The sequence below is a fragment of the Solanum tuberosum genome, unplaced genomic scaffold, assembly GCF_000226075.1.
Source record: "Solanum tuberosum cultivar DM 1-3 516 R44 unplaced genomic scaffold, SolTub_3.0 scf00132, whole genome shotgun sequence".
NCBI lineage: Eukaryota > Viridiplantae > Streptophyta > Magnoliopsida > Solanales > Solanaceae > Solanum > Solanum tuberosum.
The window spans coordinates 544472-559625 of record NW_006239055.1 but is presented as its reverse complement, the minus strand read 5'-3'; the positions used below and the strand labels follow the sequence as shown (position 1 = coordinate 559625).

The 15154-nt window shown below is 36.8% G+C and overlaps 1 protein-coding gene across 2 annotated transcripts; it reads left to right on the top strand.

The window, feature by feature from the left end:
- The first annotated feature begins 12090 nt into the window (after positions 1-12090).
- LOC102585495 (zinc finger protein VAR3, chloroplastic-like) lies at positions 12091-15119 on the top strand. Of its 2 annotated transcripts, none has more exons than XM_006351003.2 (6): positions 12091-12539; positions 13466-13583; positions 13701-14035; positions 14121-14252; positions 14334-14432; positions 14593-15119. In XM_006351003.2, the coding sequence occupies exons 1-6, from the start codon at positions 12181-12183 to the stop codon at positions 14990-14992; spliced, it is 1443 nt and encodes a 480-aa protein (XP_006351065.1). In that variant the 5' UTR covers positions 12091-12180; the 3' UTR covers positions 14993-15119. The 2 variants fall into 2 exon arrangements, with proteins under 2 accessions (XP_006351065.1, XP_015165790.1); XM_015310304.1 differs by having other exon boundaries at positions 13452-13583; positions 13709-14035.
- The last annotated feature ends 35 nt before the right edge of the window (positions 15120-15154 follow it).

Below are 15154 nucleotides of genomic sequence, written 5' to 3'. Positions count from 1 at the left end.
TCTGTGAAGCTTTTCTCACAATCATCTGACCATTGGAACTTAACCTTTTTCTGAGTCAACTTAGTCAATGGTGAGGCTATGGATGAAAATCCTTCCACAAACCGTTTGTAATAGTCCGCTAAACCCAAAAATCTTCTGATATTTGTAGCAGAGGTAGGTCCGGGCCATTTTTTCACTGCTTCTATCTTCTGGGAATCTACTTGAATTCCTTCACTAGACACAATATGCCAAAGGAAGGCAATTGATTATAACCAAAACTCACACTTGTTAAATTTTGCAAATAACTGGTGATCTTTGAGAGTTTGTAGAACAACTCTCAAATGACTCTCATGTTCTTCCTCATTCCTAGAGTAAATGAGGATATCATCAATAAAGATGATAATGAATAAGTCCAAGTACTGCTTGAATACTCCGTTTATCAATCCATGAAAGTTGCAGAGCATTGTTAGTCCAAATGAAATGACTACAAATTCATAATGACCATACCAAGTTCTGAAGGCTGTCTTCGGAATGTCACTGTCTCTAACTTTAAGCTGATGATAACCCGATCTGAGGTCTATCTTTGAGAAATGACTAACACCCTGAAGTTGGTCAAACAAGTCATCAATCCTAGGGATGGGATACTTATTCTTGATGGTGACCTTGTTGAACTGTCTGTAGTCAATACACATTCTGAGTGAACCATCTTTCTTCTTCACAAACAACACTGGCGCACCCCATGGCGAAATACTAGGTCTGATGAAGCCCTTATTTAGAAGGTCTTTCAGCTGCTCTTTCAATTCCTTAAGCTCCACTGGAGCCATTTTGTAAGGAGGAATCGAAATAGGCTAGGTAGCTAGAATGAGATCAATTCCAAAGTCGATCTCCCCATCGGGGGGGACTCCCAGAAGATCTTCAGGAAACACTTCTGGAAACTCATTAACCACTGGAACTGACTCAAGAGTTGGGGTTTCAGAGCTTGAATCCTTAACCCAAACTAGATGATAGAGATAACCCTTAGAGATCATCTTTCTGGCCTTCAAGTAAGAAATGAATTGACCCATAGGCGCTAAGCCACTACCCTTCCATTCTTAGATTGGTTCATTTGGAAATTGTAAATAAACAATCCAAGTTCTACAATCGGCTGAGGCATAACAGGAATGTAACCAATCCATCCCTAGAATGACATCGAAATCTACCATTTCTAACTCTACAAGGTCTGTTGAGGTGACTTTCTGAGAGACTGTGACAGGGCAATTTCTGTATACCCATTTAGCTATAACTGGATCACCAACTGGAGTAGAGACTGAGAAAGGTTCTGAGAGAGTTTCTAGACTAATACTGAATTGGACTGCTATGAAAGGAGTTACAAAAGAAAAAGTAGCCCCTGGATCTAACAAAGCATAAACATCGAGATCAAAGACTCGTAACGTACCAGTGACTACATCAGGAGAAGCTTCCTGATCTTGGCGAGCCTGAAGAGCATAGAGCCTATTTTGGCGTTGTCCGCCACCTGTACTAGAAGAGTTACCCTGCAGAGTCAGGTGACCTATTGGTGCTGCTGAAGTTGTAGACTAGGATCGATTAGCATTGCCTCCTTGACCAAGTTTAGAAGGACAATCCTTTAACCTGTGACCAGACTGACCACACCCAAAGCATCTTTTTTTTTCCTGTAAGACACTCGCCCAGATGGTTCTTACCACACTTAGGGTAAGTTGGGTAGGTTTTGGTGCCTGAAATACTACCTTGAGACTTAGAGCCTAATGCTCCACCCTTCTGATTATTCCGTAACTTGGAGAAAGTGACACTAGCTGATGAAGGTGCTAGAGTCGAAGACTTCTGCTGATACTGCGAGCGATTTCCACTACCCGATTTCTGTTAAGAATAGTCATAGTTGTCTGTCCTAGCTTTCTTGCTCTCCTTAGCCTGTTCCCTAAGCTTATCACCCTCAACCTGCTGAGCATGAGTCATGAGCCTAGAGATGTTCATGTCTCCCAACAATATAGCATTCCTGCAGTCTGTCTTCACTAAGTCTGACACTTCATATAGAAACTTATTCATCTGACCCCTGGAATCAGCAACCATGTGAGAAGCATACCTGGAGAGTTGGTTAAGCTTGAGCCCATACTCTTGGACCATCATGTTACCCTGCCTTAAGTTCATAAATTATTGGGCCCTTGCTTTTCTCAACTCTATGGGGAAAAACCTGTCTAGAAAGGTTTCGCTGAAATAATCCTAAGTAAAAGGAGTTGCATTTGTACCCCTGTTCTCCTTCCACTGAGTATACCAGATATGAGCTACATCTTTCAGTTGATACAATGCTAACTCAACCCGGTCATTCCCAGTTACCTGCATCACTTCAAAGATTTTATTGACCTCATCAATGAAGATTTGGGGATCTTCTCTAACTAGAGATCCTAACAACTCTGGCGGATTCATCCTAACAAAGTCTCGCACTCTAGCTACAGCTGACCCAACATTGGCATTTGCCTGAACTGGAACCCGCTGATTGTTCTGGTTGGCCACACTATGAGCAAACATCTGAATGGCGTTCCTGAATTCTGCATTAGAAACTTTCTGATCTGCGACTGGAGGAGTTGTGTTTGCATTCCTGGCATTCGTATTCCTGGCTTTAGCTCTATGAGGAGGCATGATCACTGAAACGTAGAACATCGAGTTAGAATAGAATTAGATCATACATTAGGCACGATAAGAGTAACAAGAAAATGAAGTTGTCCTAAATCACTTCGTAGCATCTCTCTCATTAGGTGTGGTGCACTTTACATCCATGAAAAGGATTCTACTTAGTGCAGCATTTCATACATCCAGGACTCCTAAACCTAGTGCTCTGATACCAAGTTTGTCACGCCCCGAGACTACCCCCTGGACGCGGACACAGGACCTAGGATCACAAGTGACCCCAAGCTAACCCTGCTGGCATAATCATGAGCATATTAAAGATAAAGTGAATAATAAAAATTGTGTGCAAGCTATAATCATAAATAAAATGAAAATATGGGAAATACCCATACACTATAACTGAGATAAATGAAAACTAATGAGTTTAATACAAGGAAAAATATTAACTGATAACCAAGTTGAATTCTACTATGTCTGAAAATAGTCTCTAAACTGACTAGAAATGTTAGGACATGCCCCAACTAAGTCTAGCAAAACTGAAACTAACGGACTAAAAATACTGAAAAGAAACTCATGACTATTGTCCTCGGAGAATGAGAACTCACCACTGATTCTGCTGAACTGAAGATCGGGAACCAATCTAAGTGTGATCTGCATGCTGAGAACCTGAACCTACATCACGAGAAGATGTAGCGCACGTATGTGTCAGTACTTGAAAGTACTGAGCATGCTGGATAGAGTAAAGCTGAAATAACATATAGCTGAACAAAGCAATAAAGCAATGAAATAATTTGAACATGATATAGATGTTGAAATACTGAACATGACTAATCTGAATGTAATGACCAAGTTATAACGTTGAGACTGAATACTGAAACGTGGTCAATGCAATGGAGTCTAACTGAACTGTGGGAGCTACTAATAACCGATAATAAAACCACATGAGCTAAATGTGGAGTTCGATGTATACGCCCCATCAAAAGGACCCAATATACCCTACCAGAGGTATAGAGGCATGCTGGCGTGGTCACTAAAATGATGCCTACAAATGGGACTTACAACCTACGTGGCTAGTAGTTTTGGGACTATTTGGGTACACTGAACCCTAGTCCAACTCGGTATTATGCTACTCCCAATGGATTAAGTAATTAACACATCATGACTGAATTTCTATAAGTTACTTGATAGCTCAAACTGAGTATGCAAACTGAGAATCCAACCATTAAACTGATATTGATGCATTAATAGCCGAGGCATATATAACTGAATAACTGAAATATCTAACCTAGCATGTGTAATTCAAGAACTAAAGAAATACATAGTTAGGGTTCTGGAATTCAAACAATAAACTGAATAGTAGCGTACTAATCTGATTTGGATTATTCTAAAAACTAAGAACCCAACGATTCTAATATTCAAGAAACCCTAGGTCTAGTCATAATACGAGAATCAAGAAACTGACTGAAAACTAAGGACCTAATGGGTGAAAGGAACCCACTAGTGAAATCTCACATACCTGGTGACGAATTTCACGGAGAAATCCTTTGATTTCTGGGCTGGAACTAAAGAAAACTTGTTGTGTTCTTGGAGCTAGGGCTGGTCGACTTTTTCTCCTCTCTTGCTTCTAATTTTCTAGGTTTTGATTAATGATTTGACTTAGGTAAGTTCTAGTTATGTTTCTAGGCTTAAACTGACTAAAACCTCATAATTTAGGGTTTAAACGACGTATCTTAGGGGTTAAACGAAATAGGAAAAGACCAAAAGACTCATCACTTAACTGCTATCGGAGTGACCGACGGACGGGACCTACGGGCCGTAGGTCAAACTATGGTCCGTAGATTGGGGTCATAGGTCAAGTCTACCCGACAAGGCTTCACTAAATCAAGCATAACATTTTACTCGAAGGTCGGATTTTAGCAAACACGGTGGTGTTGAAAAGAGGATTCAATTATCTAACATATCATAGGTCATGGGACACATAATTCCTTTTGTGCTGGGAGTGATGACCATTTGAAGTTGACCCAATCAGTAATTCCCCCTGACTGGCTGCTCGCCTTCACCAACGATCAGACCTACGGACCGTGGATCAAACGACGGTCCGTGTTGGTCGGCCATCGTTTGCATCAGAGGCTGGATAAAAGGGGGCCTCGATCCATGGACACAGACCACGGACCATGGTCTGGCCTATGGACCGTGGGTCTGTCCGTGGGTCGAGATTTAGCCGATTTTCTGAGATGGGTTTGGGGAGGGGTTGCAGTGCTGAACCACGAACCCACAGCACGGGTCGTGGTCTGATCCACGGTCTGTGGGTGGAGACCGTAGGTTGCACCTGCAACTTCTGAAAATCTAAAATCTGGTCTACTTTAAGATACAGGGTGTTACAGTTACTTCTAGAAGTATCGCAAATGTGTTCTAAAGATGTTTAGCTTGCATTGACCATGATTTTGACTTATGTCTTCTAACATGTTATTTTATGATTTAGCTTGGTGATTGCATGTCATGTAATATCCAATCTACCATGATTTCATAAATATTATGCATTGTTATCATACTTAGTACATTCCATGTACTAATGTAACATCTCACGATTTGAAAGAACTAGAGAGAGTTAGAATTGGAAATAGTCATTTTAGGAAAGAATGAAAAATTTGGAAAATTGGTTAAGTTATGTTAAATTTGAGTTTGGGTCAGCTTCAAACGACCATAACTCCTATCTCAAGATGAGTTAGGTGTGCTTCCAGAAACCGTAGGAAAGATCTTGAAATTATCTTTCCAACGCCATCAAGTTTTTGCGATTCCGAGTTCGTATGAGTGAGATATGGCCATTTGAAGTTGGGTTGTTCAAATCAGGAAAGTTTAATCCGGATTTTTGAAGGGTATTGTGGTCTTTTCACCACCCCATGACTTAATTTCGTTTTTTGGAGTTTAATTGGGGTCTAAACTGAACTTGGTAAGTTTATGCTTTTGAAAACTAAAGGGTTTTGAGAGAAGAGAAAAGAAGAGGAGAAAAGAGGAGAAGAAACAATGAATCGCCAAATCTTGAAGCTAAGGTCGTGCATTTAGTCAAGGGGTGATCCCTACGAGGTATGTGAGATCACATAGCATTGGGTTAGTTCACCCACACGCCAATCATGATTCAATTCAGCAAAGTTGTAGTATTTTGAAAGCAAATCTTTTGAGTTCTTGATGAAATTCGTTTGAATTCTTGTGGGTTCTTGTTGTTGGAGTTTTCTTGAGATTGATTCATGAGTTTAGGTGTTTTTTTTAGTAGAATCTTGTGTATTTTGAACATATAGTCGATTTCTAAGTGTTTGGGGAAAGAACCAAGTGAAATTAGAGGGTTTATAGTTGGAAAACGAAGAAGAAAAGTCAGAACCCACCTGGGCAGGGGCCGCCCTAATTGGGCTCTGAAATTTGGGCTCTGGGGTGCCGCGCCAGCCAGAGCGCCCCACCCCAGCTCTCTGAAGTTCAAGGTCTGGCGCCTTGCGCCTCTCAGAGCGCCAGGGACGCTAGTTCTTCCAACTGTTCCCCTTTCTTTCCGTACTAGTTCCTTAGCACTGTACCTATGTTTCCTAGATTCCTATACTCTAAGGTACGTCTAAACATCATGAAATCATCCATAAACATGAGATCATGAACCTTGAATACATACTTCAATTCAAGGAAAGTTAAGAGTCAAGTCAAAAAGTTAAGAATCAAGTCAAGGGAAGTTCATAAAGTTTTTCAAAAGTCTTTTACAAACGTTTAACTTTGTTTTAAGACTAAGTGTTGAGTTGTATAAAGAGTAAGAGTAAAAGTTCATTTCTGCAAAGATTATACGGGGAGTAAGTATTCCCAAGATTTAAAATGTTTTCACATTTGAGCAAGAAGGGAAACACCGATTTCCAAGAGAGCTTTTAAGATAAGTTTGAGTAATTATCTCAAACCAAAGAAAGAGTTTTGTTTTTAAAAACATATGAGCTGAGTATATTTTAGGAGTAGTATTGAGAACCAATATGGGGACACGAATTCATAATAACTCAAGTCTCCATAAACCATGTAGCCATCATGGGTAGAAAAGAATCATACTTTTTAGATGATTCCTTAGTGCTTTTTACATAGACTAGTGGATCCACTTAGTTAAGTCGTCCTATATGACGGCAAAGTAAAGGACAGTTCTGGCAGTGTAGGCAAGACGTTGTATCACCACTTAGGCTCATAGTGGTGGTTGTCGGTTAGAGAAACTCCCACAGTATTATATTACTTTATATGTAATTGAGTTGTTATTGCATTTCTCTAATAAATTTGAGTTGCTATCTACTGTTTTAAATTCTTTGTATAAACTGCACCTTTATTGTTGTTTTTACTTTGCATTCATGAGTTGAGTAAAGCCAAGGTAAGTGTTCTTTTCAAATTCCTTCCAAGCTTACGTCATGTTTTATTATTCCCCTCGCATACTCGTACATCCAATGTACTGACGCCATTTGGCCTACATCATTTTATGATGCATACACAGGTAACCAGATCAGCATCGAGCGTATCGTTGATCCAGTTGAGCTCAGAGTCAGTTGGTGAGCCTCCTTGTTTTCTGGAGGACTCTTTTTACATTGCTTTCTAGTATATAAGTTGTTAGGATAATCAAGGTCTTGTCCTGACATCCCTCTTGTTTTGGAGGCTTCATAGATGAGTAGTTATAGTTCTTTAGTCTTTTCGTTTTCAGTTGTATACGTTAATACTTGAGTTTCCATTTTGGCTAAAGTTATTATCTCTTTCAGTTATTTGCATGAGTTATATCTTGAGATTGTTTCTTATGTTTAAGTCTTTCGCTGAGTAAGTAAGCCAGTCCAAGGGTTTGCTTGGGGCCAGCAATGGTTCTCAAGTGCTAGTCCCACCCAGGGTGTAAGCTCAAGGTGTGACAACTAATGCATATTTGTGCCTACATTGTTTCACTAATGTAGGGTCCAACGCTTCCATTCCGCACACTCGTGGCTAGTTGATCCTCATGTTCTAAGGACTGAGACTCTTTATTTCTTTATGTCTTTCTTTCCAAAACTTGTATGTGATGTATGGGTTACGTCTCAATCATTTGTACTAGATGACTTTTAGACTTATGTTAGACTTCCACTTTTTTCAAACTCTTTATGATAAAAACTGTCGTTTGAACTCTTTAAATTCTTTTATATTATATGATGTATTCTAAGTGACTTGTATAGGGTCTCTCGGGGTCCTATACGCCATGTTATGACTAGGGTGTACTTTAGGTCGTGAAAACTTCATCCGCTCATCAGCTTTTGAGTGAGGCCTCCTTGCTTTCGGAGTATTCCAATTTTAGGAGTTATTAGTATTAGTTTTTGAGAATTAATGGTTCTTGTTCCACCACTCATCTTTATACAATAGAAGCTTCATAGATAGACAATTTTGGTATACTAACAATTTGGTTTGGGTTTTGTGATAGAACTAAGTATGTGCTTATGGTTTCATGAGTGAACCTGATTTATTCTTTCATGATGTAATTGTTGTATGTTGGATCCCTGGGTGGTCTAGGTTACTTGAAAGGTGAGTTGATTTGAGGTATGACTTGCATGTGACCATGTAGGACATGGATCATGTTACGATAATTCAAGGCAAGGACGGAGAGTCCGGATTATGAGATACTTGTGATGGTTGTTGACAACTAAATTCTTAGAGGTTATTCTGCATAATTGTTTTGACTATTGATATGAGTTTATGGGGACTCAATTCTTTAGTTGTTTAAGTTGTGTTTATATTAGTCATGAAGGTCTTGATTTTGTAATGAGTTCTGGGTTTATTTTTTTACAGATAAGTTGGTCTAAGGTGTCAATTTCACTTACTGTTCCAAATAGGGTTAGGGAGTTGGCATGAGTACTGTAAAAGATAGTAGGGTAGTGTATAGGACTGGTGATGACCTAGTATTCATGGATATTAATGTGGTAGAAGGGTTACGCTACGATTTTGTATTATTGTGACATCCCAGGTAGGCTTGGGAAGTCGTAAGGTGACATAATTAAGGTTTTTAAGGTAGTATAGATATATACTATTATTGGATTGGGTGTCATGTGTGCGCGCACACAAATACACATACTATTATTGGATTAGGTGTCACGCCAACTTATATATACTATTATTGGATCGGATGCCACGCGACACGTATATATATATTATTATTGGATCGATTGGATACCACGCCAGGACATGTGCAGTTGTGTATGTTGATCCTTGAGTGATTGGATTGTGTATTTAAATTTTGGAGTGGTTCTTGTATGGATCGGAATGACATGTTAAATATTGTAGGTGATGATTGGGAATTTCTAAAAGTTCGACTATTTCATAACAAAGGTGAAAGTGGTTTATATATGTTTGCTAAGTTAAGGCTACTTGATCACATGTTGTATAATGAGAGCGGATAAGGTAAGGATTGTTAAATTGTAGCAGTTGGGTTTTCGGGGAAATATTATGTGATAAAAGGAATAAGCTATGATCTAAGGTGAGTGGAGTTGGCAACGAAAGGGATAGAGTGTATTGAGTTTCGAGGTAACAATATTATAGTGAGGGTGGTGAACAGGTGAATTGGTGTACTGACGTTATATTCAAGATGCATGCTCTTTGGTTATTTTGCATGATATTATCATATTATGTGGTGGATTCAGGTTGACTGATAATGTCTATCATTACGTGTTGTTTGTATTGATACTACTCTTGTTATGTCACTTGACATAGTCTTGTTGTAGGATTCACTGATGTTTCATAGGTGAAAATGATGATTATCTCCGACAATTTCTACTCCTTTTTTTTTATGGTGGAAGTTGTATCATATTTTCTTCTATACATTATATCTTCTTAGTCGCTCTTGTACCTGTTTAGACTAGTTCCTTGAGAGGATTTTTCTATAATTATAAAAAGAGGATAATATTTTTTGGATCAAAAGTTGATAAATAAAAATATATTCTGAAATTATACATATACCAACCTGTGTTATATAGTCTTCAAAAGTGCACAACTAATTCATTTAAGGTAGTTCATCAAAATTGTCTGTAATGCATCGGAACTGATAATTGGAAAGAATCTCCAAAGGGGCGTATAAATTGGATTTTTGGCTCGCAATAAAGCTAGGTGCTCCTTTTCAAGAGAGAGGTTTAAGGCACATTAATCACGCCTGAAAAGAGTTGCTTTAGGCACGGACCACAAACCCAGGTTGTTGGCTGGGAAAGCTGGTAAAAGAATGAAACCTTCAAGAGATCGGGTTGCGACAAGGGTTCCAAATCTAGCCTGTTGATTTTTGCTGAAGAATTGCTAATGGTATCATTAAAAATGATAACATCTTACCATGCTTTGAGATCATGCCCATCACTCTCCTACGTATTGTATGTGGACGGAGAAAACATCCATTCAATTTAATTACTAAAACACATGATACAACAACTTGAAAGCTTCCCCCTTGTCCCTGAGTTAAACTTTCACAAAGTTCATTATTTTGAATGTGTTTATTCAAAACACTTGCACAAATTGGATATATGTTAAAATCAAATGTAGCTTTTTTTTTGGCATTACATATACCCTCACACTCATGTCACTGTGTATCTCCATTGGGATATTGCTTTGTTTAACCTTGTATTCAAATTTAAGTATCTTGACACACATATCAACACCACATTGATTTGCAATTACATTATACAAGTTAGTATATGATGCAGTTTCATTAAAGACGATCCCCTTCTATAATGTAATAACGTAACAATTTTCATCTTATTTTCTAGAATGCATTACCAAAATAGTTTTGACAGACATTGTTGTATACAATTCAATCAGAACAATAAAAAGTATATCAACCACAATTTGTATAATTATAGTTCATACATATAAATGTTGAAATGAAATTTCAAATCACTAGATGTATCAAAAATTTCAAAATATACAAACACAAATCACACTAAAAGCAAAATTTAACCCCAAAAATAGCAAATTTGTATTTCGATTAACTGACAATTTTAAATATAAATCAATTATATATATCATTCTAACTCCATGAATACAAATATAATTTGATACAAATACAATTCAATCAGATATTTGTGTTCTATAGAAACATAAAAATCATTCAATAAAAATACAATTCAATCAAATTAGTGTTTTGTAAAAATCCAAAAAAATATAAATAGTAAAATGTTTGCTACAAATACAATTCAATCTGATTTTCATGTAATTTTGAAATTAAAAAAATACAAACAAAAAATCAATCCATACAATTATAATTCAATCAAATTTCATAACTACAAACACAAATTGATATTTACGAGAAGAATTAACCAATGAATATGTGAAAAAAACAACTTTCATATTTCATGCTTTGAAATTAATTATTTTTTTTTGTTTCTGAAATTAGAAAGAATGAACTGAATCGAACTATTCATTTTAAATTAGATAATACTTGTTATATTATGGATGAAGAAATCAAACAAACCTTTTCCATTTATAAAATTTAGTGAACAAAACAAAGTTCTTCGTCTTAAGGCTGAAGTTCTGAGCTTCAAAAGTCCAATTTAATAAAATATTCTAATTAAATATAATATGCCTGATTCATGAATTTTTTTTCCATTTAATAACTGAATTTGTCATGTTAATTATTAATTAAAATTAGCAGTCCTATTTATATAAAAAAATATCTAAAACTCATGTTACAAACAATAACTATAATAGCCATTTAAGTTAGGGAAAATGGTCAAAAATGCCCTTAAACTATGTGAAAGGAACAAAAATGTCCTTCGTTTATGGTTTGGCTCAAAAATGCTCTTACCGTCAATATTTTGGTTAAAAAATGTCTTTGCAGTCAATACTTTGGTCCAGAAATGCCCTTATAGTTAATAAATGGGTCAAAAATGTCATTTTTTGAATACATATATTATTATTTTTCTTTTTTCAACACATCTTCTTCCTAATTAAAATATTATTAAAGAATCATGTTTTTGTTTTCTTTCTTTTAAAATCATTTTAACAAATAAAAATGCAAGAAATGTTTTTTTTCTTCTTAATCTCATTTTATCAATTAAAATAGAATAATTTCATGTACCCTTTCAACAAATAATATATGTCATATATATAAGATTATAGTATATTCATCATTAATTTATATTTATATAACGATAAAAAAATTATAATAAAAAAAGAAATATTTTCATTTTTCATTTTTTAAAAATTGAAGTAAGATAAAAATCTGTTAATTTAAAAAATATTATTAAAAACTGTGTTAAAAATAAAATAAACAATATAAGTATTTTTAACTCATTAAATAACCATAATGACATTTTTAAACCAAACTACAAACAGATGCATTTTTATTCCTTTCAAATAGTTTAAGGACATTTTTTAAGGGCTTTTCTCTTTTAGGTTATAGGTATGATTTGTAATCCGTCAAACTAAGTGCCTCATTATTTATGTAGTGTTAACTATTTATGAAATTTCAAGGGTAAAAAATTTTATGGCTCCTTCTTGTAAAAATAAAAATATACAACTTGAGAAATTGTTTTGAATCCCAAACCTCTTCTAAGCAAGTCAAGTCTAAATCAGATGTTGAAGATATTCACATCAAAAGGAAGCAATTCAATTCTTCTCAAAATTATTCAAAACTGTTCCATCTCCAATTTCCATACCAAAAACTCAGCAATCCAGTTCATTCTTGAAGAAGGCAAAACACTTCAATCCCAACAAACCACTAAGCAGAATGAAGAAGCTGAGTTTTCCAGAAAACCTAATTCTGGAATTCAGACTCCTCAACTTTGGCCTGAATGGGTGAACTTGATGGACAAGTTGTTAAAAACTGGATATTTTGAGGGATTCGGAAACCCTTTTGGAAATGCTCAATGGGATGCAAACCTAATTAGGACTGCTTGTTTGAATTTTGCTCGAGACCGGTTTGATCTCATAAGGTTAGAAATACATACTCTGTTTGAAATGACTGTTTTATAATGCTTTTGTTGATTTGTTGGAATTAATTTCTGTATATGTTTTATTTTTCTATAATTGCTGGTTTTGTACTATAGTGATTGGGCACCTCAATTTGTCACTCCCTCAGTCCCATTTTATGTCAAATACTTTCCTTGTAGTGTGTTCTAAAATGAATGACACTTTCTCCTCTTGGAAATAATTTAACTTTAAACTTTCAAAAAGTGAGATGTTTTATAGCTGCAGAAAGTGTCACAGCCCAAATTTGACCCTTAATCCGCGACAGGGCACTTGATGAGCAATTACCTATAAGGGGAACCCTACTAAACTAAACACATATGGATATAAAGAATAAATGATTATCTACTAACAATCTCAATATATATAGTCAAGTGTGGAAATACAATTCATAAAGTGGCTAAGCAGTGGATTAGGATTTTGAAAGAAACAGTGGGGAGTACTCCCCAATCCTCCAACCTCATAATCTCATAACCATACTTCCAAGTATTCAACTTCTTGATATTGTATGACACTAGGGTGATTACACAGGACGTGACGCAACTTTAGGTTATCGAGGACATGACCTTACAGAGGAGGGTGTGGAGGACATGTATTAGGGTAGAAGTTTAGTAGGTAATGGACTATTGTCTTGCTTTTTTAGGGTTTGCTATGTTTTCTTCTTATTTGCACTTGGATTTAAGGCACTTGAGCCGAGGGTCTTTCGGAAATAACCTCTCTACCTCCACGAAGTAGTGGTAAGATCCGCATTTGCTCTAGCCTCCCGGGGACCTTGTGGGATTTAAGGGCACCCTAAAGAAAGCAGTGTTGGTTTAATTATTTTCTGTTTTGTCTGTAATGACAATGTTCTTAAGCTTATTGCTGATCTAAGCAAATAGGGCCATGGTAACAGATATTTGTCCCGGCAAGATATTGGGGTGCTTGCAAGTTGTGGCTGTCCAAGCATGGATAGAAAAGTTGTCAACTCTGGAAAGCGCCTTAGAGTATTGTTCGGCATCGAGGAAGGAAATGTATGTACTTAAATGTTGTTGCTATGTTTTAACCTAGATACGACATCTCCATCAGTGTTAGTAATATAAAGAGTAGCAAAACACCTGTCTGCACTTCTAACAAGATGCATTTAGTAGGTCTGCAGCTTCTGCATATTGAGGGGAAGTTGTGAGAGGGCTTATGTAGTGCCACGTGAAGATCAAGGTGGTCGAACTGTTGATGTTATGCGTCTACTATTGACTTATGGACTTAATTCGATTACTGGTGCTGTGGAGAATAAACCATCCTTGAACAAAAGAGTTGAGGAATCAGCAAAAAAGCTGTTGAAAGAAATTGTGAATTTCAGTTCTGAGGAACTCTTCTGTGAAACAAAGAAATCCACAAACCCTTGGAATCCATCTGTACAAGGTGATCACCAAGAAGAAGGCCAGATCAATGCTCTGAGGAAACATGGTGATTGGGTTTGTCCCAAGTAAGTCTGGTATTTGAATGCATTTTAGACATAATACTTCCATACCAGTCCTAATTTTCTGATATCCTTTTGATTTTGTTCCTAGATGCAACTTCTTAAATTTTTCTAGAAATGCTAAGTGCTTACGGTGCAATGGCTTAAATCACGAAAGACTTAACAAGTTAAGACAGGAGCAGGATCATCTTCCATTAAAGAAAGGCGACTGGATTTGCTCCAAGTAGGAATGCTGTTGGTTTCTTTGCATGTAGATAAGTTCATGTCCTAGTTTTGGTGTCATTTGACTTCCAATCTCTTGCAGATGCCATTTTATGAACTTTGCAAAGAATACAAGGTGTTTGCAGTGTACAGAAAAGCCACCTAAACGGCAGCTTAATCCTGGAGAGTGGGAGTGTGAATCGTAAGCACATATACATTTATTTATTTTTCTTAAAATAAGCCGTAGGCACTTTTACTTATGTATGATCAATGGTAAATATAAGTTGAATGTGTTTTTGTATCGTCCTTTTTTTAGCTTAACTCTCTGTCCATTGCCTTTTGCATCTTCTCCCCTTCGCTAGGTGCAACTACATCAATTTCAAAAGAAACACGGTGTGCTTGAAATGTGATCACAGACGACCAAAAGCATCTAGCTGTGCAGGTTCTTCCTGCGGATCTACAAAACAAAATAGAGCCATTAGTCGAACACGGCCTTATTTTGGTGAACTGAATGAAGAAACAGATGAGGAATGGCAATTAGTTGAGAGTGAGTGTGAAGATCGTTTGAGCTCAACGCCAGAGAATCAGGTTGTTGATTTTCCTGTTTTAGGGGGGAATAGTGAATTGTCTCGAGATGCAACGAAGCAAGAAAGGTGGAAGACTGGAAATGAAAGAGAAAATGGTGATGAATTGAATAACAAGTATTTTCAAAATAGTGGCAATGAGGAAATGGATGAGTGGTTTGGGCATAAAAATGCGTGAATCAGTCAGAAACTTTAAAGAAGCTAGGTAAGGGATTCGCCCTATCTTCCTGTTTTCGAAGCTGTTCTGGATTTTGCACTACAAGCATTGCAATACAAAAGGAGAAATGCGATCCCGGACGCCTCAACTTACTTTTTGTACTCCACAGTCCACTCCCCCCCC